At 36.0% G+C, this 26,117-nt stretch overlaps 2 protein-coding genes across 5 annotated transcripts in view; one reads left to right on the forward strand and one right to left on the reverse strand.

The window, feature by feature from the left end:
- The window catches only part of LOC135206102 (SET and MYND domain-containing protein 4-like), a 106,431-nt gene that overhangs the window by 55,237 nt on the left and 25,077 nt on the right, over positions 1-26,117 (forward strand). The window lies entirely within an intron of this gene.
- On the reverse strand, positions 11,652-22,256 carry LOC135211090 (SET and MYND domain-containing protein 4-like). Its single transcript, XM_064244205.1, has 4 exons — positions 22,172-22,256; positions 20,906-21,027; positions 20,167-20,652; positions 11,652-12,166 (listed from the first exon to the last, which is right to left on the reverse strand). Exons 1-4 carry the CDS (start codon positions 22,254-22,256, stop codon positions 11,660-11,662), a joined length of 1,200 nt encoding a protein of 399 aa, XP_064100275.1. The 3' UTR covers positions 11,652-11,659.

The following is a 26,117-nucleotide window of genomic DNA, read 5'->3' on the forward strand; positions in this document are numbered from 1 at the left end:
GGAGCATGTTTTTTTTTTTTTCGTACCTTTCAGATCTTGTTTGACCACCGTTATATCCTGAAATTGTCTGATTGGTCATGACAGCTATACATAGAAAGTACTCAGAAAAAATGTCAGAAATTTTCTCTCCAACTGGGTGGGTTCTGTGTCCCCTGGATGGTATGGGACTAAGATGATCTGGCCTGAGGGCCAAAACCTATGAACATCGTCAATATAGAAGGTCCAGCAAGATACATGGGGATTTACAATTTTATAAAAAAAAAATCGATTAAATATTCAACAAGATTACACTAAATTGACAGTGTAGTCGGCCATGAGGCTCACAATTAAAGAACGTGAACACTTTCCTAAAACCCCAAAATTACCCTTACATCTGCTCTTTAGAGCTATGAATTAATAAAAATCCTACAATTCAATTACATGGTTACACTTTACAGAATATCACAATGCAGAGCCTTGGATTACGAAATTACACAGAGAATAGTTAAAATCATTACTCAGGCTCTTGGTATAAATGCTAAAGCATTTATTACCTCTATTAAGCACCCCCAAGAAAGAGACAGACTCTCCACAAGCCTTGTTGTAAACTCACATTTCAATCAAAATCTGTAGATCAGGTAATTTATCAGTTTTGATACAAGAATGACTGTTCCATTAAATTACGTAAGACAGTTTATGCAATAATCAATCCCAATACCAATGATTTTTCCACTCATATTTACACATGACAAGAACTAAAAGACATGCTGTTTGTATTCTTCTTCTGCTTGATAACTCTAAACACTGAAGGATTGTCGGGGAAAAGAGGATCCAGTCTTTTTTTTGTGACAGTCTCCACACCAGAATTTCTGGCAGTAGGGACAACATTAGGAATCTCTGACAGGTGAGGTGTAGGGTTGTTGGCTCGTCGAGACCTTATGGCACGAACAGAGATGTGCAGCCATCAACACAAAATCACTATTGAATCATGGGGAAAATCACCCTCTTAGACATACTGACACCTAATTCGTGTCGTACAAGGGTCTGTTATATCTTATACATGAATACTAACAACATTAATTTTAACAACTTTCCTATCTTCAAATCCTCTCTACCCTCGCCATTCTCCACAGTTTTACCTCTGGGTTTACACTACATTTTATCATTCTTTACCCATTCCTGCATTTTAAGTCTTTGGGCTATCACTGCCCTTTGCTTTGGTCTCGCTCCCGCCCTTCTCTCAGAGTCTAATTGCTCAGCATGATTACCACAAAGTTCAGTTTCACTTGGTTCAAGTTCACTATTCTCTCGAAGAACTACGTCATCCCTCGCTTTCCACACCCAGTGTGGTGTCCTCATTCCAACTCACTTCGTTTACTTGTCTTTCTCCATTCTCATATGTTTCTTCGAACGTATTGTCATCATCATCGTCGTCGTCATATACGTTCATCTCCAAAGGAACTATACGCTCCACAGCTTGTGAGCTTTCTGCACCTTCATAGAGCACTTTCACTGACCATGTGACCCCATGGTCATCGGGGTATGTAGCTTAAAATTCTATCCAGTGGCCTGTAACTCAGTTTTCTTTGCTCGAGACATACCAGCACCACGTCTCCAACAGCTAATGGCGTCCTTGGCCTCGGATGGAAGCCATGCCTCTGCTCCAATGAGCTCAAGTATTCGATCTGCCACTGATGTCAAAAGATTCGCAGGGCATCTATGAGATGGAAATAATGAGCGATACCTCTGTTCATGTGGCATCATAGAATGCGTGAATTGGATCATGTTACCTTGGATTACATGAAAGGGAGTAAGAACTACGTCTTGTCATTTGTCACCTGCATAGTACATAAGCGGTTGGATGTTCACAACTGCCTTTGCTTCTTTAATCAGGGTACGGATCTGTTTTTCATTAAATACCCTGTGTCTGAACAATACTCCAGCGTGTGTTTTACCACCCTGATCAGACACTCATGATCCCACGCTCTCATAGGAACCTTTGGGTTTCATCTTTCATCCTCATATTAGACATCCTACATGAAGGTGTTGGTGGCACAGAAGGTTTGATGGTTAATGCTGTAGATGCTATAGGGTGTCCCAGGCATCACAGCAAACCTTCTTAGTATTAATATGGATGGTGCAGCATTGAGTGTTACACAATAGCCCAAATATATGGTGTGATTGCTCATACAGGTGACTGGCATAATGTATCCTACTCCCCTCTCTACCTGCAGGGGGCTAGTGTGGTCTATGCCAATGTTACTGACTGGATATGTCATCTGTGTCCTTGTAACCTCAAGCAGCGGGGAAGGTGGGCAGCATAAGGGGTGCTTGAAGGACATAGTACATGCTACACAACCTCCTACTACTTCTTTGCCAAACATCTCAGCTCTGAACACCAATACACCTGTTGAAAAATAGCCATCAGTGAATTCACGCCACAATGCATGTTGAGGGTGAGCAAATGTCTAAGATATGACTACTAATTTTCCCTTTGCAGGCAACATCAAAAGATTTCTGTTTCCTAAGGCACTCTTAATTCTATTTCTAGAACATATCGCATCACCAACTAAAACTAATCCTAATTGGTTAACAAAATTCACAATGTTACTCAGCACCTTAGTTCCCTTCTCCAAATAACTACAAACAGAAGGTGAATAATGCTGCTGTTCCAGTCAGACAAGTTTCAAAAAGGGACTAGCTTTACTCTTCAACAATTTCAACATAAAACTCATCACATCCAGCAGAATAGTAAATTCTACAATACTCCCATTTATAGGCCAAATTCAGCTGGTTCAGCCAGGGCAATCTCTTCCTGAAGCTCAAGAAGGGGGGCAACAATTGGCACGCTCTCCTGGCCTCTTTACGATTCATCAGGGGTCAGGAGCAGATCAGGTGGCCCTTCACTATGAAGAAACAGGGGTCCATAGTGCCACAACTGACATTCCTTCAGCTCTCTTAAAAAATTAGCTCCTTAGGACATGATATTGGCTGGATTACTCATGGTCAGCACATGCTTCACTCACATCCCACACTCCTGTAGAATAGAATTAGCCTCCTCCACCCTATTAGCTGTTAAGTGTTTCTATTCTCCTCTTTGCTAACTATCCAGGTAATAGAGGCCTTACTATTGGTCCAAATTACAACAGTGTTGATGTTTAACAGATTCTTCAATTTCTTGGCAAACAAAATTCCTAATAGCAAGGCAAATAATTCTAACTTTGTTATAGACAACCTTAACTGCTTCCTTGGTGTTACTTTTATTGCACTAGTTATTATGTTAGTTTCACCTTAACATCCCCGACATATGTTAAGTATATCTTAGTTTTACCAGACCACTGAGCTGATTAACAGCTCTACTAGGGCTGGCCCAAAGGATTAGATATTTTTGCGTGGCTATGAACCAATTGGTCACCTAGTAATGGGACCTACAGCTTATTGTGGGATCCGAACCACACTATATCGAGAAATTAATTTCTATCATCAGAAATAAATTCCTCTGATTCTGCGTTGGCCCAGCCGGGATTCAAACTTCGGACCACCGGATTGGCAGCCGAGCACAAAAACCACTTGTCCAGTGAGGAAATATTCCCAACAAAAACCACTGCCCCATATGCCTTCTCAGGGCATCAATGAAAATATAAATTTCAGAGTCTCCCACCAAATTCCCATCCTAAATCTCAAGCTATGCACATTGATGAATTCTTCTAGGATTTTCCTTGCCTCTTTCTGTTTCTCTGTGTGCAGAACATCATCCCATCCTATTCCTTACTCCTACAGTTTCTGCAAGAATAACTTACACGAACGGTTCAAAGTTAGAGACTAATAAGGAAAGGATCCGACGTTTTGTGGGAACCCAGTCATCTAGAAAATCCTGTATTCCCTTGTAGGGTTTCAATCTTTTCGCTTCTTCTATCCCATGATATTCCCAACACAGAAATTTCAACTGGTTGTTTAATTCCTACCCTTTGGTCAAATTTTACGCTATTGCTGGCCCATCCCCTCAATGGCATATTAGCTTCATCTAAAAGCTGTTCAATTGTGACATAATCATCCCACAATTCCGCCTCTGTGGCAAAGGTGGCAAAATAGAACGACTTAACCAGTTCCTCCCTCCTAGCTCATCGCAAGTGAGTTTGAAGGACTTGTTGAAGGAGATACAGACTTGTTGTTATTCCAAACACCACGACCCTGAAGGTGAATGAAGCATACTTGGTGTTTTGTGGATTAAACAATGTGAATTTCATAGCTTTGTGGAAGTCACATTGTTCAGGATTACAAGCAGAAGAAGAATATAGGCGGCCACAATTTTGGTTCTCCTCGTCATGTGCAAATATGAGTGAAAAAATCCTTGGCATCAAGATTAAAATGCATAAATTGTCTTCCGTAAATTAATGGAGCAGTCATTGTTGCAAATCAGATTAAACTTTGGTAAATAAAAAAAGCGAGGCGACAAAGAGGCTTGTGAAGCATGTTCTGTCTCTTTCTTGGGGTTGCTTAATATAGGGGGGGCGGGTCAGCAAACCACTGGCCGCTTCATTTCCAGGTTTGCTGACACTCCTTGGCCCCTTCAGTCCCCTGATTTGTCCATTTGTGATTATTTCTTGTGGGGATACCTCAAGGCACGTGTGTATGAGCATAAGCCCCGTACACTGGAGGATTTGTACAAAGCTATTCGCATGGAAGTTGCCCAAATTTACAGAGTAATGCTGGAGAGAGTGGAGGACAACTTACAAGAACGCCTTCAGAAGTGCATCAGTGAAAACGGACCATGAAGGAAATTGTTTTCCAAACTTAAATAAGTCAGATGCTAATTCAATGTAAACACAGTGATGTGAATGAAATTTGTTTGAAACTTGAGTTAATGATTTTGTGAAATTTTCAAAATTGGTCGTTCTCTCTGCCCACCCCTGTATATTAAATCGCTTGCCCTCCATTTATATAACTTTGGTTTGGTTGTATACTAGTATTCTATGATCTACCTTTTGCAATTGGAAAGTACTAGCCCTGCTAAGATATGTAACATGGAACATAACAAATGTAGAATTAGAAGAAAAAGGAGATGTGATAATGAAGTCATTTTTGTTAGGTCGAATTCTATTGTCTCTAGATACCACCGAGTATACAAGCAAAATCAGCATCCCCTTAGACAATATCCTGGTTGACCTCTTCAAGTAATTTCTGTCTTAATCGACGCTGACAGTACTCAACTGAGTATGAGCATCTTGTAAAGCTTGATAAAACTTGTGTCCCCCTAGTATTTAATTGAGGAACTAAGCTCTTCTAGCACGCTGAATTTTTGCTGCGAGTTGCAACTTTATCGACATCATTATTTGGAGCAGAGGTAAATAAACTCATCAGCGAGTTGTATTCGCTGAATTTCTATTGATGTGCTGTTTGTATCAGCAAAATTTGCAGCACATAATATCGGCCTGTATTTGTAGCCACTTTCTATTTGAAAATTGTATTTTATTTCTGAATTTCAATAATATATTTGAATAATTGTTAACAATAACAAATCTACGGTATGCTTTTTTTATTTTTTTTTTTCATCTAACTATAATTTTTAGTAGTTTAAGCAGACTTCTACTTTTCATACCATCATTTTCTAAATTCCATTTCTTCAGAGAAAAAATAACAACCTTTTCAATTATGACTGAAATATTAATAGAATCAAACCTCATGCAGCTAACCTAAATTTTTCTTCAGCCTCTATTACCTTGTTTTTCACTAATTGGGATGAATCTTGAACAAAAACATATACAGTGGTACCTCGACATACGAAAGGCTCAACTTACGGAAAACTCGAGATACGAAAGCAAATGCGAAAAATTTTACAGCTCTACATACGAAAAGTTTTCAAGATATGAAAGGTTGTTGCTGTAAAGTCCCGAGATTCGCCCGGACCACCGAGAACAATTTTAAAACTCCCGCGCCGCCAACTGAGTAAACTCGCCACCATCCTCCTGCTCTCCCATTGGTTCCTGATGCTAGTCACCCCATAAGGTCCTGCTCTCCTATTGGTCAGCATCTACCCCTTGTGCTTTAAGTATTCTATTGGTAAAAGGATGCTGTAAATTGAAAAATTTATTCATGCAATACATTTAATAAAAAAAAAACATTAGGTAAAGATAGAATAAAGAATAGAAATGAATGGTTATTATACTGTTTGGTAGTTTCAGTAGTTGAAGAGAGATAATGAAAATTTATGGCTTACTGTGTAAAGTGATTGCTTGGCTATCGTTCGATACTCGTAAGTGCTGGATGTAAACAGAAGTTTGGAAGTTTTTTTTTGTTTATTATAGTTAATGGTTACTTGATAATTATTTGAAATAAGTACATGCAATACATTTAATAAAAAATTGTGAATTAGATATCATAAAATATAAAATAAATCAGACTGCCAACAAATACGTATTTTTTAGAATTATTCTTCTGTTTTATTATTACGTTACGTATACATATGTTTCATTATAGCTGTCAGTAACTCGGTATCTCCATTAGGTAAAGATAGAATAAAGAATAGAAGTGAATGGTTATTATACTGTTTGGTAGTTTCACAAGTTGAAGAGAGATACTAATGACAATTTATGGCTTACTGTGTGCTAGGAAAAAGGATGGCTTGACGTTCGTTCGGTACTCGTAAGACGGGTAAGAGCTGACTCTAAACAATCGGTTGGAAGGTTTTTTTTTTTTTTTTTTTTATTATAGTTAATGATTAATTAATAATTATTTGAAATGAGTATATACTGATTATTTATACATTTTATTGGCATATTCTAAGCTTTTAGCTCTTAGGTTTAGATGTCAGAATCATAGACTAGGCTACAGTAGCAACCGCTAACATAGGCTAGGCTTATTGCTAAGGGACATATTCTAAAGTCCTAATATATGCAGTAAAAATGGGGTTGAACATTACATGCAGTTGAATATTACTCAAGTATGTACTGTATTTTGCCTTTTTGGAGTCATATTTCTTCCGTCGGATCGATGTTGTAACCCTAGAACATGTGTTTTAGGCCTGGAAAAATAATTTACTGGGGTGTTTTTGGAGGGCTTGGAACGGATTAGCCATTTTACATGTAAAATGTGGTCCAAGATACGAAGGGCGCCTCGGAACGGATTAATTTCGTATCTCGAGGTACTACTGTAGTTGATGATACTTCAGAGTAAATGTAGATTAAATGATTATGAATATTGATGATAACTGAATTTGATTCGATGTTTATGAAAAAAAAATTGAAAAAAATAGCCCCTTTATAAGAAACCAATTGCATAATTTTCCTCAAAAGTGATAATTTAGAGACTGCCAAACTATATCATAATATAGCCATCCATCATGTGTCTCTAAAAGTTCCCAGTCACAAGTAAGTTTTATTACTAAGAAGCTATTTTTGCAATGCTACTCATCCTTTGGGCTTTCAAATGAACTCCTCTTTATACCTCCTCTTAACTTGTCAGTTCCCTGAGACTCAATGTAAAGCTCTAACTTTTTTCGCATTTGTTCAGGACTTTGGCGAGTTAACCAGAATACTATATTTTTCCTTTAGTATTATGGTAAGGGTAATGAAAGGCTTGTCTCATATCTTACTCTCTTGAAAGCAGTCATTACATAGGGTAGCAGTTGTTCCAGTTTCACACAGAAACCTCTAAAGTAACCCCTCGAGTAGACTTTAGTAGTAAAGTATCAGCTATAAATGTCTCTGCAAACAAGTAAAAACATGTATTTCGTGGACAAAGGAAGTAGACTAAATAGTGGACCACAGTCAGTTTATCAAAGAGAGTAAAACTTTCAGGAGAGATTCAAAACTGTCATCACTAAGGTACTTTAAGGTCATTCAGAGGAGGATAAGGCACTTGTCTATTGCAGTGGGTATTTATAATATAACAGACTTAATGCTATTTTGTTTTTTGAAATTTAATAAACTTAATATTAGATTGCATTCAAATTCTTGCAAGGCTAGCAGTCAAAATAATATTGATGACGAAGGTTTGCTGTCAATGTAGTCACTAATCAATTTGACCTTGTTTAGCTTAAGTCTGTGATGTCTAAAGTCTCCTGATACAGAAGAAAGTTAATTGTCTCTCATGAAAGATTGGTGTGTTGGCATTGGGGTATGATATAACTATTATCACGCTACAATAATGATTATTACACATAAACTGAAATGCCCATATGATGAAAGAAAAATAGTAAGAGGATGAATTCTAAGTTGAACACTGAGTAGCATCTGAAAGGAAAACATTTATTTTGTATTTCAGGTAATTGGAATAGTAGAACTCAGCTAAATACTCAGTTGTTTATAGATAAAGTAGATAATTTATGACAAATAGGAACACACACAGTTCCTTTTAAAAGTAAGTCCTGATTCATCCCCTGGTGTTTAAAAGGTTCTCGAGAACGGTTTTAGAGAAGGATCAAATAACCAAATGTTGTTTATAATATTTTCTTGGATCTAGTGTTACAAGTCATATCTAGTGTCTGTGTTTGCAGGTATTAAACGACGAAAAGGAGATAGAGGGTAAAAATCAGATGATTAAAAATACGTGAAAATGTTTAGTATCCAAGAAAAGAAAGTAAAACTTACATCTGTGTTGTGAGATTAATCTTATTAAGAGGTTTCTCTCTTGGCACATAGCAGAAGCTAGGAGATTCATAGGTCGCAAAAGATTAATCCGACAAACATGAATTTCTCTAAAGCACCCTTGAAGATGCCAGAGAGTTTGATGTTTAATGTTAATCATATGGCTGAATTGAATTAAATCACACGCGTTTTAACTTATTGTATGTAACCGTATGAGTTATACTGTTTCACGGGGTTTTACTTCCGCTTTGCAACCCCATATTTAGCCCTGCGGCATTAAATGAAAGTTGATCGTTTGAAACTGGAAATAATTGTAAAGGGTACAGAAAATCATAATTTCCTGAAGCAGTCATCAGTAACTAGGGCTCATTTTCAATTTTCATTTTTGTCTTTGCTTCCTTTATAGCTTGTTCCGCACAGGCTCTCATAAAGCAAAAACAGGCTGATTATACTAAGCTGAAGAAATAATCCCTGTCATTGGCCTGTTTGGATTTGTGTTCGCTTTCTATTTTACTAGGTAATGAGATATTACTTCTCAGCATTCGGAAACTAGAATTATTCAAGAGGATCAAAATAAAAAGGGAGTATCTAGAAGAAGACCAAACAAGTTGTCATCAAATGAAGCTCTAAACCAAGTAAGACAGATCTAAATAGCTGCTGCTATTTATACGTACCATAGGGAGCAAACTTCCTTATAGTTTAGATAGTAGCATTTACCATTTAAAGTTTTATGGCAAGAGTCTTACAGCCAATTAAGTTAATGATAGCACTAACATTGATTTAAACAAATCTGACTTAAAATCAACTGGTAATGTTTTTGGAAGTTAGTATCGCATTTTTAAAATGGTATAAAAGTATACGGGTAATTGTCCTCTCATTGAATGTACTCAAGAAAGAATTAAACAATGAACTTTTCAGCAGCCTTGAGCGTAGTAACTGGTCGGTATTTGTTAAAATCAGCAATACGGTCTTTTGAAACAGACAGTGTATTTTATCATCTTTGGTCATCTAAATAAATGCAATTTGGATTTAGCAGATAAAACTATAAAATGCACGCACTCGTATTTTACAATAAATGGTGAACTTGACTGATATTTTCTACTTTAGCTGTTAAGGTCACCTAAGATTTTCATTTCCATTGCAGGAAAAACATATTGGTAAAAAGAGGCCCGGGTGACAAGCATAAGGAAAATCATTCAGTGAAGATGGCTCCACTTTCCATGTAAAAACAAACGATTAGATATCTCATCCCACATTCAAGAATGACTGTTGATGATTTGGAAAACAGTATCTCTTAATTTGTTGATTTCCTGGCATGTTAACTAGTGTTCATTTCAAACTGAACGGACTTTAGGTTTATTTAGATGACAGTATGTCAGTCCACTATGTCACATTAATCAGGTGTAAAAAGGAATAGAATTCATTAGAAGGCAATTATTTTTTCTGACCCACAGAAAATTATAATCTATTACAAACAGGAATCTATGGTGCAATAGGTCATCATGGTGAATAACTTTTAATTTGTGTGTAAGATATTAAAAAACCTTGCCTGTCCAATTTTCAGGAGATCGATTGACATTTTTGTATAGTAAACAAAAAACAGCTTTTTGAGAAATAGTGATTCGGTAAATAATGGCATAGAAGTCACAGCTGAAGTTGAGTTGACCACCTCCCTTCCTGTAGGTTCTGATTAGCTTTTATAGCGACGGTTTCCAGTGAAGCCGGGCCTCTTATAACTTTTGGTTTAAACCAGGGGTTCTTAATAAGGGGTATCCATACCCCTTAGGGGTATGAGAACCACATGCTGGGAGTATGGCGCTTGATCTCTGATATTTTTATATATTTGATTTTAATATGTCAATGTGTACATGGGTACAGTTTGTAAATAAATAACTATAAAACTATAAATGCTTTTATTTTCTTGGATGTTCTATTCTAGCTATTCATACCTAAAGTATGCATTAACTAAGTATATTAAGCTATACTGTCAATAAATAGGACTTAGGTGGACTTAAGCAAAGGGGGTATGGAACCATAGTAAGCAATGAATTTGGGGTGTGGAGTCTTCAAAAGGTTAAGAAACCCTGGTTTAAACAGATGATAACCGATTACATTTTCTTGGATGTATATATTCTTTTTGTACCGGTGTAGAGATTCCTTCCCAATGTATAATAAGAATGAACATAGATTTACAATCAAAACTTTTGTAAATAAGTAGAAATGAACAGAAGTATATCGTGGAATGGATGATTATTTATGCCACTTGAAATTACAGTATTGTCAAAATGAGAGAAGTATGATTGTTTCTTTTCGATATTCTTCTTTATGAGCAAAATATAAATATTTAGTCTTCTAGTTTTTTTTTCGCAATTCTTCCTCCCACCCCCCCCCCCCCCACCACCCCCCACACCCCACTCACATAATTGTGAATGCTCTCCCGTAAAATTTTCCTTAAAACAGGTGTCAAATCTAGTAGGATACTTTTGACACTAATAGATTTATACTATGGTACAAATTCACGGCAAAAATTTATGAACCCATACGTTACGCCATGAGGAATACTAGGAAAGAAAAAATTAATTAAAAGGCCACAAATCTGCTTAACAACATCAAATGGCAGTACCATTTTCTTTCAAGCGTTGTGAAATTCGTGTGAGAATCTGATAAGAGAGGTATCCACATTTTATGACTCATATGTCAACCATGCAAATTTCCATAGGTCTTTAAAGGTACAGTAACTGTCTCCTTGTATCCACTCAATTTTTTTTTGCATTTCACAGATATAAAACTTAGCCCCAGAACTTTCAATTAGATATGGAATTCAGCAAATATTGCTTGGAAGTCAGGCTCTAAGTTTATTTAGAGACCACTCTTACTAAAAGAATCAAGGAAAGTTTTGTGAAGAAAACAACTTAAAATAAAATTAAGCATAAGGAAACCCAAGTTTCTTTTATGTCGCTTTCTCACTATCCTCAAGATGGAAATATAATTCCAGTGTGTCTCTTGCATCCCACAGGAGAGGAGATGGCGGAGATGTGTTTTTCTAAAATCTCAAACGGATTTCCGAATGATCGTTTCGAAGTCAGGTTTCACTGTCAGTGTCCAGCCAGCAGGGCTTTTGTTATATTCTGAATTGAATCATTTGCCACTTTTGTTTCTGCGTACGCTTCTCTCCAGGCCCTGATCGTTTTGCGTTCATCTTCATTATTGCCTTCCCCTGTGTATTCAAAGGCACAATCGGGACATTTGAGAGTTTTCTCGCTGACCGCTTGAGAACACAGTACACACTTAACGTGTATTTCACTTGGCAGTTCTCCGTAGCAAGGCCAGTTTTCCTCACAGGCCTCACAAGCACATTCGAACTGGTAAACATTGTTGAGGTATATCTGGCGGTTTTCCAACGGCTGCAAATAAGACCCTCTGCAGTACCCTATAGTAATCTCTTCCCCCTCCAGAAGAGTTCTTGCAGCTCTTAAAACAGCATAGCGACCATAGAAATAGGGAAGGGCACTCGGGTTGCAGGAATGGTTCATCAAGCTGAAGGTAGGATATATGCCTGACCCAATGTTCTCCTTGTCAATGTGGAATGGAGACATAGTACACTGAAAGAAAACAATGAATAAGTTAATAAATAAAAATAAAAATAAATTAATGTATAAATTACCAGGCCTATACATAATCATAGTAAGACATTGTAATGATGAGTCCACATTTCAGTTATTTCAGTTAGTTTTTGGAATTATCATATAATAAATAAAATTACATTGGAACTGAAGCAATTTTATCTCTGTGGATTGAAATTCGATATTCTGTTGCTTGATGCTAAGAGGAAGTAGTTAAAAATTTGCACTTGGGTAAAAAAAAAAAAAAAAAAAAAAAAAAAAAAAAAAGGCACTGTCACATTGTACATTCTTTTACCAGTAACATTCTATGTGAATTTATGATAAGCAGCTTCACCGTTGAGCATCGTTCATTTGTTACATGTTACACTATCTCATTCTTCAAAGATATAATTCCTGGAATATAACAGACATTCATTTAATACTAACGTTCTATGTGAATTTATGATAAGCAGTTTCATCTCTAAGCATCTTTCATATGTAAAAACAGATAATTTTCCTATATCTTCACCTGTTTCATAGTTATCTTGCCTGTTCTCCATTATCAGTAATGGTGTGTCATGTAGAGTTTCAAATTACAGAACAATATACCTTTAAAGACTTAAGTTTTAAAAAACAATATAGCTGGTACATGTTTATATCATGAGAGTATTTATAGTATAAAGACCAGAATTATAGTGCTATAATTTTCTAACATCGACTGATGCTTAAAGTTTTTTTTTTTTTTACAAATTTGCTAGGATTCCAATACTTTACACATCATCCCTGCTGGGGCCAGCATGCACTTTTCTGGAGCCGTATTCGAGGTTTGTGAACTCACTCTTCTCCAGGTGGCAGATCATCAAAATTAAAGAATTACCATTGAATGATTTTTTTTTCAGTCAGTTTTTGAAATGTGTTTATGGCCTCTTCATTGGTGGATCTAAATTCTCAAGTAAATTTCACATTTCCAAGTGAAAATAGATCTCGAAATCTATGTAACCATCCTGCTTCAATATTTGTCCTGGCTTTACTTACTTGAAGGGACTATTTTTTTAAATGTTTACTGACCCAGCGCTTTCCAAAACAACTATTACTATCCACCTGAGCACGTTTTTTGTCCTAATGTGTATGTGGACCTGTCTCTTTGAGGATAAATTGATCCTTGTCTTGGGAGAAAAAAATCAAGGCCACCGAAAATGGATTTACCTTTCTGTGGTATCTGTATAATGCTGTGTGAACCGCAGGAAATGAAACTCTCAGCCGGCAGTGGTGGCCTGTGTTGCTGGGTTGCAAGAAAAACGATCATGGATAACTTAAACCTTAAATAGAATAAAAGTAACTGGAAACTACATACATGAGTGTCTGATACACAGATTTTGAGGTCACTGAGCTTAACAATAACACTCCCGATAGCCTTCAAGTACAAGTTCAGCCTGAATAGGGAGGGGAGTGAAAGGCGTGGGAAGGGGTGACGTGAAAATAACTGGAAACAACAAATATTAATGTCCAACCCAGGGGGTTTTCAACCTGGGGTACAAACTCCTTACAGGTTATTAGGGTTAGGGGCCTGGCCGCCCACTTGCTGACACCTCTACTGTAGTTCAGATGGCAATAAACAGATACTTTCATGATTCGTCTAAAGGAAACTTAAAGCTAATTAGAAACTCTTTTCATGCAGACGTTGCTTTTGTTAATAATGCTATTAAGGAAGAGTTTATTGAACTTATGAATGGCTCCCGTTTTGTTATCTATTTGAGAAAGTTCTTTAGTCAGGTATGTGAAACTTGTCATAAAATCAAAACTAAGGTCTTGAATGAATGCGGAAGCCAGCCTTCAGTGTGCTTTAGCAAAAACTGCTCCTTGGCTCACTAGTCTAGTTGAATGAAACTAGTTTCAACAATCTCATTAACTCCCTTTCCTGCTTATGTGATAATAATGTATTTTGATTTTGCAGCTGAGTACCATAACCTTGAACATTTACTGCATAGAAAGAAGTAGATAATGATAAAACTTGTCTTTATATTTTATGGAATTCTTTGTGTTTACAATTAGATTATGTCAGGAGAGTTATGTACTTACTTCCCTTCATCACAATACTTGTAAATATACACACTGGAATTTTTATGATATTGTTTTGCTTTCTTTATCCGAAGTGGAGAGGGTACATTACTGACATTAAAAATACCCAAAAGGGTACGTGGTGAAAAAAAGGTTGAAAACCCATAGTTTTTGAGGTTGCTGAGAAAATAGTGACATTTGTGATGCCCTTCAAGTCCATGATCAGTCCAGATCGGAAGGGGAGGATGAAAAGGAATAGGAATGGGTGAAATGTAATTATAAACAAAAATGACAGATTTTAGTGTCTAATCCATAGTTTTCAAGGTTGCTAAGATGAATAGTGACACTCCTGATAACCTTCAAGTCCAAGTTCAGACCCAATAGGGAGGTGGGATGTGAAAAAGGTGGGAAGGGGTTACTTGTGAAAGTAGCCAAAAATGACAGATATTGGTATCTAATCCATAGCTTTTGAAGTGGCTAAGATGAATAATGACACTCTTGAGGCCTTTCAAGTCCAAGTTCAGCCCTGATAAGGATGGTGTTGGAAATGGGGGCAGGGGGGATAGGGTGACATGTAAAAATAACCTAAAACAATAGATATTAGTGTCTAATACATAGTTTTCGAGGTCGCTGAGATTACTAGTTATGCTCTGATGCCCTTTAATTCATTCTTCAGCTCCAATAGGAAGGGGGATCCTGAGAAGGGGTGGGAAGGGGGTAATGTAAAAAAACGAAAATGACAGATATTAGTGTCTAATCCATAGTTTTTGAGGTTGCTGAGATGAATAGTGACACTTTCGATGCCCTTTAAGTCCAAGTTCAGACCTGATAGAAAGAGGAGTGAGAAGGGGTGACATAAAAATAACAGAAACAGACAGATCTTAGTGTCTAATCCATAGTTTTTGAGGTTGCTAAGATGAAAGGTGACACTCACAATGGTTTTCAATTCCAAGTTCAGCCCCAATAGGAAAGGTGGGTGAGAATTGGTGGAAAGGCCTGTCATGTAAAAATAACCAAAAACGACACATATTATTGCCTAATTTATAGTTTTCAAGGTCACTGAGATAAATAGTGACAACTCTGATGTACTTTAAGTCCAAGTTTAGCCCCGCTAGAAATGGGGTATGAGAGCGGGTGGAGAGGTGGTGACATCTAAAAATAACTGAAAACTATAGATATTGGAATCTAATCCATAGCCTTTGAGGTCACTGAAATAATAGTGACACTCCTGATCCCCTTTAAGTCCAAGTTCAGCCCTGGTAGGAAAAGGGGTGAGAAGGGTTAATAAATAAAATGTAAAAAAATATGCATATCAGTGTCTAATACATAGTTTTTCAGATCGCTTGGATGAATTGAGACACTTCTGGTCCCCTTCAAGTCCAAGTTCAACCCCAAAAGGAACAAGGATGAGAAGTGATGAAATATAGAATGTCAAAAAGCCTAGGCAATGTAACTGAAGCAATTATCTTGACAGGAAAGAGAGAGACGAGAGAGAGAGAGAGAGAGAGAGAGAGAGAGAGAGAGAGAGAGAGAGAGAGAGAGAGAGAGTAGAAAACAGCTGAAAATTACAAAAATAAAATCAAATTACAATAAAAATACTCATCCAAAAATATTTCTTGATTAAAATCTATAAAGCAAATTAAAAGCATACCAACGAAACTTAAGTACCATGTCCAGGTGAAGAAGGAAGACGAGTGACGCCAGGTACAGGGAGTGGAGGCAGTTTGATTGTTCAGTTTCGGAACAATCATTTTTGTAGAAGGCGAATCGAAGACCACTAATTGCTGCAGAAAAGACTTTTTTGTGAGAATCTTAAAGAGGTTGTATTCAATATTATTTTAACGTCTCTTCTTATGGTCATGGATGCTGGAAAAATTGAAGAAATTATAATTTAACTCCATTACAAAAACTTACCCTTCCTTGTGACAATCTATTCGGACTCTATGAAGTCTTCTTGAAGCTTCGATATATTTTAATATATCTAGGACTATTATATAAATAGACAAAGTTAGATGCCACAAGAGGTTTCAACTTGTCTTTGTATTTAAAAATAGATCCAATTACCAGCGGGTTTGTTGGGATCAACTGACATTTTGTGGCCGGACAATGAGTTCTAATGATTTGTTGTATTTTGGTAAAGAATGTTGTATTAACTGCGATTTTCTGAAATGTAAGTTATTGCCCTTTAAATCACTATTGCTTCGTTAGTTTCATCCGATTTCCAATTTTTTCTGTATTTGTCTTTAAATGTTCCTCACGTTAATCAGATCCAATATTTGAAAATGTTTCTCTTTCTTTATTGAATATAACATTATATATGTCACTGATTTTTATTGTAAATTTACGCGCAAAAAAAAATAGCATTAACTTTCTAATGTACTCAAGTTTTTTTTAGAGATTATTGACACACTCTTTAGTTATTAAATGAGACTTAGTTTAGTGCTTTATCCTTAATAGTCTTAAATCAGTGTCCGTTTTAGTCGACGCATACTAAATAACTTTTTTTCTCTCTTTTTTTATTGCAGAATTTGCCTTCAGCAGCTATGAGAAGAGTATAGGTGGAAAGAGTGCCTTGCATTAAAATTTTCAGTTTGTTATATGCGTTTTTGTAACCCAAGTAAATTTTTGAATAGCATGTCCTTAAAAATGAAACACTGGCGAGCAAAGGCATCCTAGGTGCGTGCAGTCGGAACAGCATTGCTAGGCAAAAACTTCATATTCATAAATTTGCGATAACAGTTATCAGTAAAATATTTCTCTAAAAAAGTGACTCCACTGTGGGACTCAGACAATCCAGAAGAAAGTGCAAAGACTCCGGTGCTGGATAAGAAGATTTTTATGTGTGACTTAGAGGAGCAGTTGCTGGACAACTAAATCTATGGCTTATCATCGGTTATTTTACTCACGTTTTGTCGATGACATTTTTATGTTATTTCAAGATAAGTATAAAGCTAATTTTTTAACAGTGTGCTAATCTGGTCCATCTGGATAGGAAATTTACAATTGATGAGGAGAAAGATAACAAGCTTGCTTTTTGGGTTTAGAAGTGTCTCGTTATAACTCAGGGTTTTATACTTCGATTTTAAGCAAGAAGACATCCACATGTTTAGGAAAAAAATGGTATAGCTTTTGTAATTTCAGCAACCTCAAATGAAGATAAATTGTCTCTACTCTTTTCGCCGGAGCTTTATTCCTTTCTTCTGGATAGTATGAGTTCCACAATGAGGTCACCTTTTTAAAGAAATATTTTAGTGATAACTGCCATCACAGAAGTTTATTTCTTAAATGCCTTCATAAATTTATGAATAAGGATTTTTTACCCAGCAATGTTATTCCGATTGCACCTAGGATGGTGTTCTTTGCCATTGTTCCATTTTTTTACGAGCGAAACGAAGTCTGACTGGAAACGGGCTCATTTCTAGCAGTCCTGCACAGCCCAGCCCTAACGCTATTCAAATGCTGATATCTCCAAAGGTATTAAAGATAAAATAAAAATTATTTCGCTAGATAAAACCTTATATCTTTACATTTCATCCCATATAAGTTTGATTTTCAAAATATCATAAATTCACATTTAAATGGTGTTTTAATTATTACCTTAGGCCCTAACGCTATTCAAATGTTAATACCTCCAATAGTATTGAAAATAAAAGAAATTTCTTTCTCCAGATAAAATTACATCTTCAAATTTTATCCCATACAAGACCTATTTTAACGAGCAAAGGAAAGTCTTACTGGAAACGACCTCATTTTTGGCTGCCCGGCACAGCCTGGCCTTAACACTATTCAAATGCTAATATCTCCAAAAGTATTGAATATAAAAGAAAAAATTCTTTCGGCAGATGAAACCATATATTTGTAAATTTCATCCCATATAAGATTTAATTTCAGAATATCATAAATTCACATTTAAATTATGTTATAATTATTGCATTTATGGCGGCCTGGCACAGAAAGGCCCTAACGCTACTCAAATGCCAATATCTCCAAAAGCACTGATGACCCGTAGAGCGCCCTAATGCGATAACTCGCAAAGCTTCAAGTTTTGTTAAACCATAACGGGTTAACATTATTTAAATGTGAATTTATGATATTTTAAAGATAAATTTTATGTGGGATGAAATTTAAAAATATAAGGATGTATCTGCCGAAAGAATTTTTCTATTATCTTCTACACTTTTGGATATATTAGCATTTGAATAGCATTAGGGTCGGGCTGTGCCCGTCCAATTAAAATGAGCCCGTTTTCAGTAAGACTTCGCTTTGCTCGTAATAAAAGAAAAATTCTCCCAGCAGGAAAAACCTTATATCTTGAAGGGTATCCCATATAAGATTTATTTTTAAAATATCATCAATTCTCATTTAAATGATATTTTAATTATTGCATTGCTGGTGCTCGGGCGCAGCCCAGCCCTAACGCTATTCAAAAGCTAATATTTCCAAAATCTTATATCTTTAAATTTCATCCCATATAAGATACACTTTTAAAATATCATAAATTCACATTTAAAAGATGTTAAACCGTTGATGGTTTCACTTGAAGCTTCGCGAGGTATTGCCTTTAGGGCGTCCCGCTAGTACTTCCTGCTAATTTCTATACCAAAATGCAACAGATTATTAGAACTCATTGTCCGACCATTAAATGTCAGCTGATGCCAACAAATACGCTGACAATTGGAACCCTCTTATGGCATCTATTTTTGTCTATTTATATACTTGTCCTAGGTGTAATCGATGAAAATATATCGGAGCCTCAAGGAGACCTCTTAAGGTCTGAATAGATTGCCATTGGTGGTGAGTTTTCGTACTGGAGTTAAATTATCATTTCCTCAATTTTCCATCATCTGTGACCATGCAAGGAGACGCAAATATGATACTGATTACTAACACCTTAAGCTTTTTACAAGAGCGACATCTCCGCAGCAGGTAACGGTCTTCAAATCGTTGTCCCAAAATTGAAAACCAAACTGCCTCTACCTACCCCTCTGCACCTGGTGCAAACAGCGGGCATGTCTTCATTGTTTTAGTCATTTGTCTTCCTTCTACTGGAAATAGTACTTGAGTTTCGTCGGTGTTCTTTCAGTTTGATTTATATATTGTAATTTTTTGTGTATTTTTAGATGAATATTTTTATTGTAATTTGATTTTATTATTGTTGTATATGAATGTATGTTGCTTTTACGTTACATGGAACATGTGGTTATTCAGCAACGGGACCAACGGCTTTACGTGACTTCCGTACCACGTCGAGAGTGAACTTCTATCACCAGATACACATCTCTCACTCCTCAATGGAATGGCCGAGAATCGAACCCGCGACCACCGAGGTGGGACGCTAATACCATACTAACACACCACTGAGGCGCTTTTATATTGTTGGTTGTATTTTCAGCTTGAAAAATGGGGCTGGTCCCTGCAACGGCGCTTGAATAAAACTACGCAATATGAAACAGACGTCTACATTAAAACCTTTCCCGCTAAGTATCCCATCTGAGACCTTCCCTTTTGGTGGTTTGATATATATATATATATATATATATATATATAATGTATGTATATGTGTATGTATGTATACACACGTAAAGAGCCACATGAAAAGGGGAAAAAATTAAAGACCAGGTACCAAGCGCTTTCGTGTATTGCGTACACTTATTCGGGTACCACGAAGTGTACGTAATACATGTGTGTGTGTGTTTGTGTGTAATGTGTTATCATATAACTACCGATATTTCATCCTGTATATTTGAGTCTTCGTAAGTATATACTAAAGTAGTTACAAATACAATCTGTAAGGGCTGCTTAATTCATATAAATATTTATAACCTGTTACATCTTGATTCATTATCTACAATTCGACTGCAGTGTAGATAGCTTTCGAGCACTATTATCATAAGTTCTGACGGAATAGATAGATATCTTTATCATAACGAGCATTCACTTACTTGAAATTCGATTATGCCAAATCCATTACAAGAGTTCTTCATCAAGCTGGAAAAGAGGAATTGGCCAAGAAAGAGTGTATCTTCTTCAGGAGGATTCAGCGCTTGGCCTTTTTCATCTCTGAAGAGACGCCCTCCAAGTTGCAGGAGCTTTACTAAAACTAATGCAATAAGGCACTTCACATACAGGTCACCGGAAGGCCTCTCCTCTGCATTAGTGACCTGGCTATAAAACAGATCGAAATCTTCTGAACTGAAGATTTCTTTGTCATTGACTCCTCTTTTCTCTGGTGAGTATTTGGCATTCCTGTCGTCTAGTCGTTGCAAGATAGTTCGCCACTGACTGCAGGACTTTCTTTCAAGTATTTTGAAACAATTGCTGAATGAGGCCATCATGTTCAAGGAACAGATGGTGGAAAGGATGTTACATTCTAACCAGTGGAAACGAGATAGGCCTTCCAGTTGACACTTGATGCTACAGAAGACGACCTGTGAAGAAATGTTCCATATTAATCTGTTCTATTCCTTCACTTAACAAGATTTAAATTATGATGATACATACTTATAGTTTTCATTGTAACTTCATCTATATAAGCATATTTTTTTCTCTAATGCCATCAAATATTTGCCACCATTATGTACTGGACACAAATTCAGAGTAAATGGCAGTCTCATGTAACAAGAATTAGAATTATTATTAAATCTACAAAGCAAAAAAGAAAAAATAAATAAATTTACGTGCCATAGTACAGTAGGGGCAGGGGATCGGTGCCAGACATTCTCTCAGGCAGGTGGAACAGTGGGTTGCAAGTCTATCAAGGGAAAGGCTGCTGCAGAAGGCTTTCTCTACTAAAATAACGTCACCTGTTGAAACGATTTGTACATTAGTATATACTTCTCTCACCTCTGAATAAAATATGGGGTAGAAGTTCCTACTTGTGCTAATGGAGGGATAGAGACTTTCGGAAAACAGACAGAACTCATTAGTGTTATAGCTTTCACGTAACATGCACTCATTAAAGGCATAGGTTGTACAGAAATATTTACAAATGAGCTGAATTTCTTAGCCCAGCAAAACATTCCGAGATATCATATTTGAAGTGCTAAATCAATTAGAAGATATTCTTGCTAATGTTTTTCATTGCTCATATTCTTTGATACTTGCACCAGTTCTATATTACTGAACATTAATCTTGAATTAATTGGCACGTTTGGATCTGTTGCAAATGATAATGATTAATGGTGTCAGGCTATCTTATAACAGTATCATCGGCAGCGCAGCAGTGTGACACCAATAATAATAATAATAATAATAATAATAATAATAATAATAATAATAATAATAATAATAATAATAATAATAATAATAATAATAATAATAATGAATCTTTAAAGATGATGACAATATTAGGAATAGTAGTTCTATATGACAAAGGAATAGCATAGTGATATTGTTAAACTTATATTTTCTCACTGAATAAAAAGACGACTGGCGAATTTCGCCATAGACACCTGAAAACTGTCAAGTATTTAAGAGCTCACTTTAGTTCAGATATTCTTGATTTTTGTATAGATTAATATTATTAGTTAACTAGTATATGTATATACATTCAAAGAGTTACATCTCTGCCCCTCAGGGAACGACAAATCCATCTATCGCAGCTGCTAGTAACCCTGTAGCATTGACACTTTTTTAGGTGAAGGCAAGACCCAATCGAAATTTGTGGCTTTGCTCAGGATAAGCCCCAGAAATCCATAGCAGGAAGATGAATGAAGAGAGGATTGATGTGTTACGGGCTTTGTTTCCTTGGCTTCAGCTCTAGACACCTGGCATATACCAAAGGTGGTAATGGCAGGGTCATTAACTATAGTTAGGAACGCCGTGTACAAACAAATGGCTGTCTTGTTGTGCCTTAAACCAATAAATCCCCAAGGATTCTGTCGTGTAAATGTACAGACACAATTTAATAAGAAAGAAAAAACGTCAGCGCAATTGACTTTTCTGTACAGCCGTGCAGCATGTAATCAAGGCCACTGAAGATAGATCTAGATTTTGGTGGTCTCGGGATAATGTTGTGCGAGCCGGGGCCCATGAAACTTTAACCACGTCCCGATGGCGGCTTGACCTATATCGTTGCCAGACGCACGATTATGGCTAATTTTAAACATCAAATAAAATAAAAACCACTGAGGCTAGAGTCTGAAGTTTGATGATTGGAGGGTGGATGATCAACATAACAATTAGCAGCCCTCTAGCCTCTGTAGTTTGATAGATCTGAGGACGGGGACAGAAAAAGTGCGGACGGACAGACAAAGCCGGCAAAACAGTGTTTTTTTTTCTTCTTAAAGTAAAACCTGGGTTCACGAATGCCGTGTTGCTAAGAATCTCCCAGTTTATAAACACTAAGAAGAAACTAAAAGTAGGACATTAGAAAGTAGGAATCAAATTGGAAAACCATCGGACAGGAAATGAATTCAGGAGATAGTTGTTTGTGAAATATGTTGAGAATGGATGGGAAAAAGAGGATGAATGAGGAGAGCAGATGAGAGCAGCAGAGGAGTAAAAAAGATCTTAACGCCAAATGTGGAAGAGGTGCTGACTGATTAGAGAGCAGTGACTAAATAGAATATCAAAGCTTGAAAGACTGAATGATATTGGGCATTATGAGTACTGTAGTATGCTATGCACCGGTGAATAAATTCCTAACGAAATAAGTAATGAATTATACATAGAATGGCAGGCTTTATTGATTAAATACCATAGAGATATATGAAAATTGCTGTCGATAACAAGAATGTAAAAGTTAGTAAGAATAATGAATGTATGGAGGATGTAAAGGACAAATAGAGCCTGTGAAAGACTCCAGAAAAAAATGTGATTATGCAACATATCAGTATTACAATTAACTTGGTAATTGAGACTCTTTCTTAACAAAGGATGTCCATAAATACTTTTGAAACATCTCCAAATACCGGTCATTTAAAACAGATGCATCATATAGCAATTAATTACAAGTGAAATACATAACTAAGGAAAGGTTTGAGCAACAGAGAGGATATCGGCAGTGATACCGAACTTTTCACTGCCACAGTAAAACTGAAATTAAGCACCCAACAAAAAATATTGACTATTTAGAATCTTTCCTTGTCACCTAGTCATCGGGGATTACCGTAAAAACATGAAAAAGACTAAATATTATAAAGATAATGACCTCCAAAATAACGGCCTACGAACACCCTTGAGGTCACGATCTAGGAAATATCCAGTATTTAGATGCAATACAGTAAAGTTTCTTGAGGATGAACGCAGGATGGATTTTGCAGCTGAATTTCGTAATTTATTTGCAGTTCTAGAAATCATATCTGAATAATGGATGGCTTAATACGAAAGATATATATCATAATGATGGAAAAGAAGCACTGAGATATGTAATACTAATATAGAAACCTTGAATGTCGATTGGGGCTTAATTGTAAATTCAATAAAGAGTAGATGCAAACAAAAAGTACATGTAGAAATTTCAGGGATGAGATGAAGAACGCAAATAAGCTGTACAAATACTCATGTTTAGTGAGTAAAATAAAAATTCAGTCAGAAATAAGAGAAAATATTTTAAAAAATTGACTGATGATGCTGACAAGCCATGTATTTGGAGCGTGGCGTTGATGATAAGGTAAATAGATAATTTGTGTTAAGACATATTACGTGGTCGTGTTTGGATTTTGTAAAATCCCCTTCTGAAGATTTTGTTTTTAATACAAGAATGGCTTTGATAAACGTCCCTACAGACCATATTAAAGAAATTCTTCATTTACTATGATTCTTTCCTTGAATGTATAAAAGTAGTTTAAATTATTCATGAACGAAGTAGATGCAATGTTATGATGATGGGGCCTTGTCAAGGGGAATTTCAGTAGATTATCTCACCTTTTCTTTTTGCTTGTCTTATAGATTTTATATGAAAAATGAGATCGAGATGGAAGAAAAGGCTCAGATGGTCCTAATTAGACTAAAAACGCAAAGATTACTTAATTAGCAAATACATCATATATCTCGGGAGAAATTAAGGTCGAAATAAAAAAAAAAATTGTGAAGTAAGGTTTGGAAGTAAAATTCGGACAAAGTAAGATTAATTAACACTTAACTGGGAAGATGCTTAATAAAATTGAGTCTTCGAGTATTTATGAGAAATGATGTCCAGTATAGGTTCTCTAGTTAGAATTTAATTAGATTAGAAATGGCAAATTAAAAGATGGGAGTGCTTAAAAAGATCTGTAAATCAAGTGCGTTCGAAATCCTTGCAAATATAAGATTGTACATTAGCCTAATACAATGTATATTGCTATATTAACACGAATAAAGGTATGACAATGGAACTGTCTAACAGTCTTTGTCCCTTTCAGAATAAATTTTTAACAAGAATAGCAGGACAGACTTTCAAATGATAACAAATGACGAGAATCGGATGTTCCTTATGAATATGAGAAAATGATGTGAGGAAGATGGAGATGGTATGAGCATGCCCTTTGCACAGCGTCGGGGAGATCAGTAATATGCGATGGTGTCAGCTGAGCTCTTGTGCCCACCAGAGGAGTTGGAAGACTCGGACCCACTTGGAGGAGGACTGTGAGAGGGAAGGTTGTCTGAATATTAGATTCGTGGAATTCCAAGCACATGAAAGACGTGACTGTGTGATTTTCTAAGATTCCCGAATCCCTTTCCGTCACATGGTGTTGGAGGCAACTTCAAATTTCCATTCATTCATCTTCGTATAAACAATATCAAGTTACTTCATATAACTGCTGTAGTCAGACGCACAAAAAGCTCCAAACTTTGTCAATATTAATTATGTACTTACATGATTAATTTAACATTGCCTCCCACGAATATCTTACTCATCTCTGATTGAGAGCTTGAGTTTTATGTTAAATGCCAAATACAAAAAAAAAATCTGTTTGATTTTGTATGGGATACTTAATTTTTGTCATAACTTGTTTAGTGCCTAGTGAATTTTAGTTTATCATTCATTGATGAGTTCTGAAATACGCACTCTTACTTATAATCGGAGTCAGCATTTAAGACAAGCGCATCTTAGTCTTACATACTGCGGGGGTCTTCATACAGGTAGAACAAAGTTACTATGGAGTACACAAAGTTAATACTCAACTCGATTTTTCCCCACAAGAGCATAGTATTGACCACGGAATGTAACGAAAGTTCAACATAATTTCTACCTTTTTCAATGCTACTGTTTAACGCACATGTAGACCATGCATATACTAGCCAAACCTTAAAGTTTTTAAAAAGTTTTTTACCAAATATATATATATAATATATATATATATATATATATATATATATATATATATCTATATATATATATATAATTATAATCACTTTAGCACGTGATTTTATTTATCACACATATCCCACAGGTGAAAAATAAGAGACAGGGTGTAGGTCCTGACCGGTTTCGACTTTGTTTCCAAACCATTGGAAATAAAGTTGAAACCGGTCAGGACCTACACCCTGTCTCTTATTTTTCACCTGTGGACATGTGTGATATATATATATATATATATATATATATATATTATATATATATATATATATATGTATATATATATATATATATATTTGGTAAACTTTTTAAAAACTTAAGGTTTGGGCTAGTATATGCATGGTCTACATGTGCGTTAAACAGTAGCATTGAAAAAGGTAGAAATTATGTTGAACTTTAGTTACATACCATGGTCTATACTATGCTCTTGTGGGGAAAAATCGAGTTGAGTATTAACTTTGTGTACTCCATAGTATGTAAGACTAAGATGCGCTTGTCTTAAATGCTAACTCCGATTATATGTAAGAGTGCGTATTTCAGAACTCACCAATGAATGATGAAATACATAGTAGCAAGTATTGTTATAGATATCTAATATTTGCCTTCCATACA

This window comes from Macrobrachium nipponense, chromosome 11 (genome assembly GCF_015104395.2).
Source record: "Macrobrachium nipponense isolate FS-2020 chromosome 11, ASM1510439v2, whole genome shotgun sequence".
In the NCBI taxonomy this organism is placed as follows: domain Eukaryota; kingdom Metazoa; phylum Arthropoda; class Malacostraca; order Decapoda; family Palaemonidae; genus Macrobrachium; species Macrobrachium nipponense.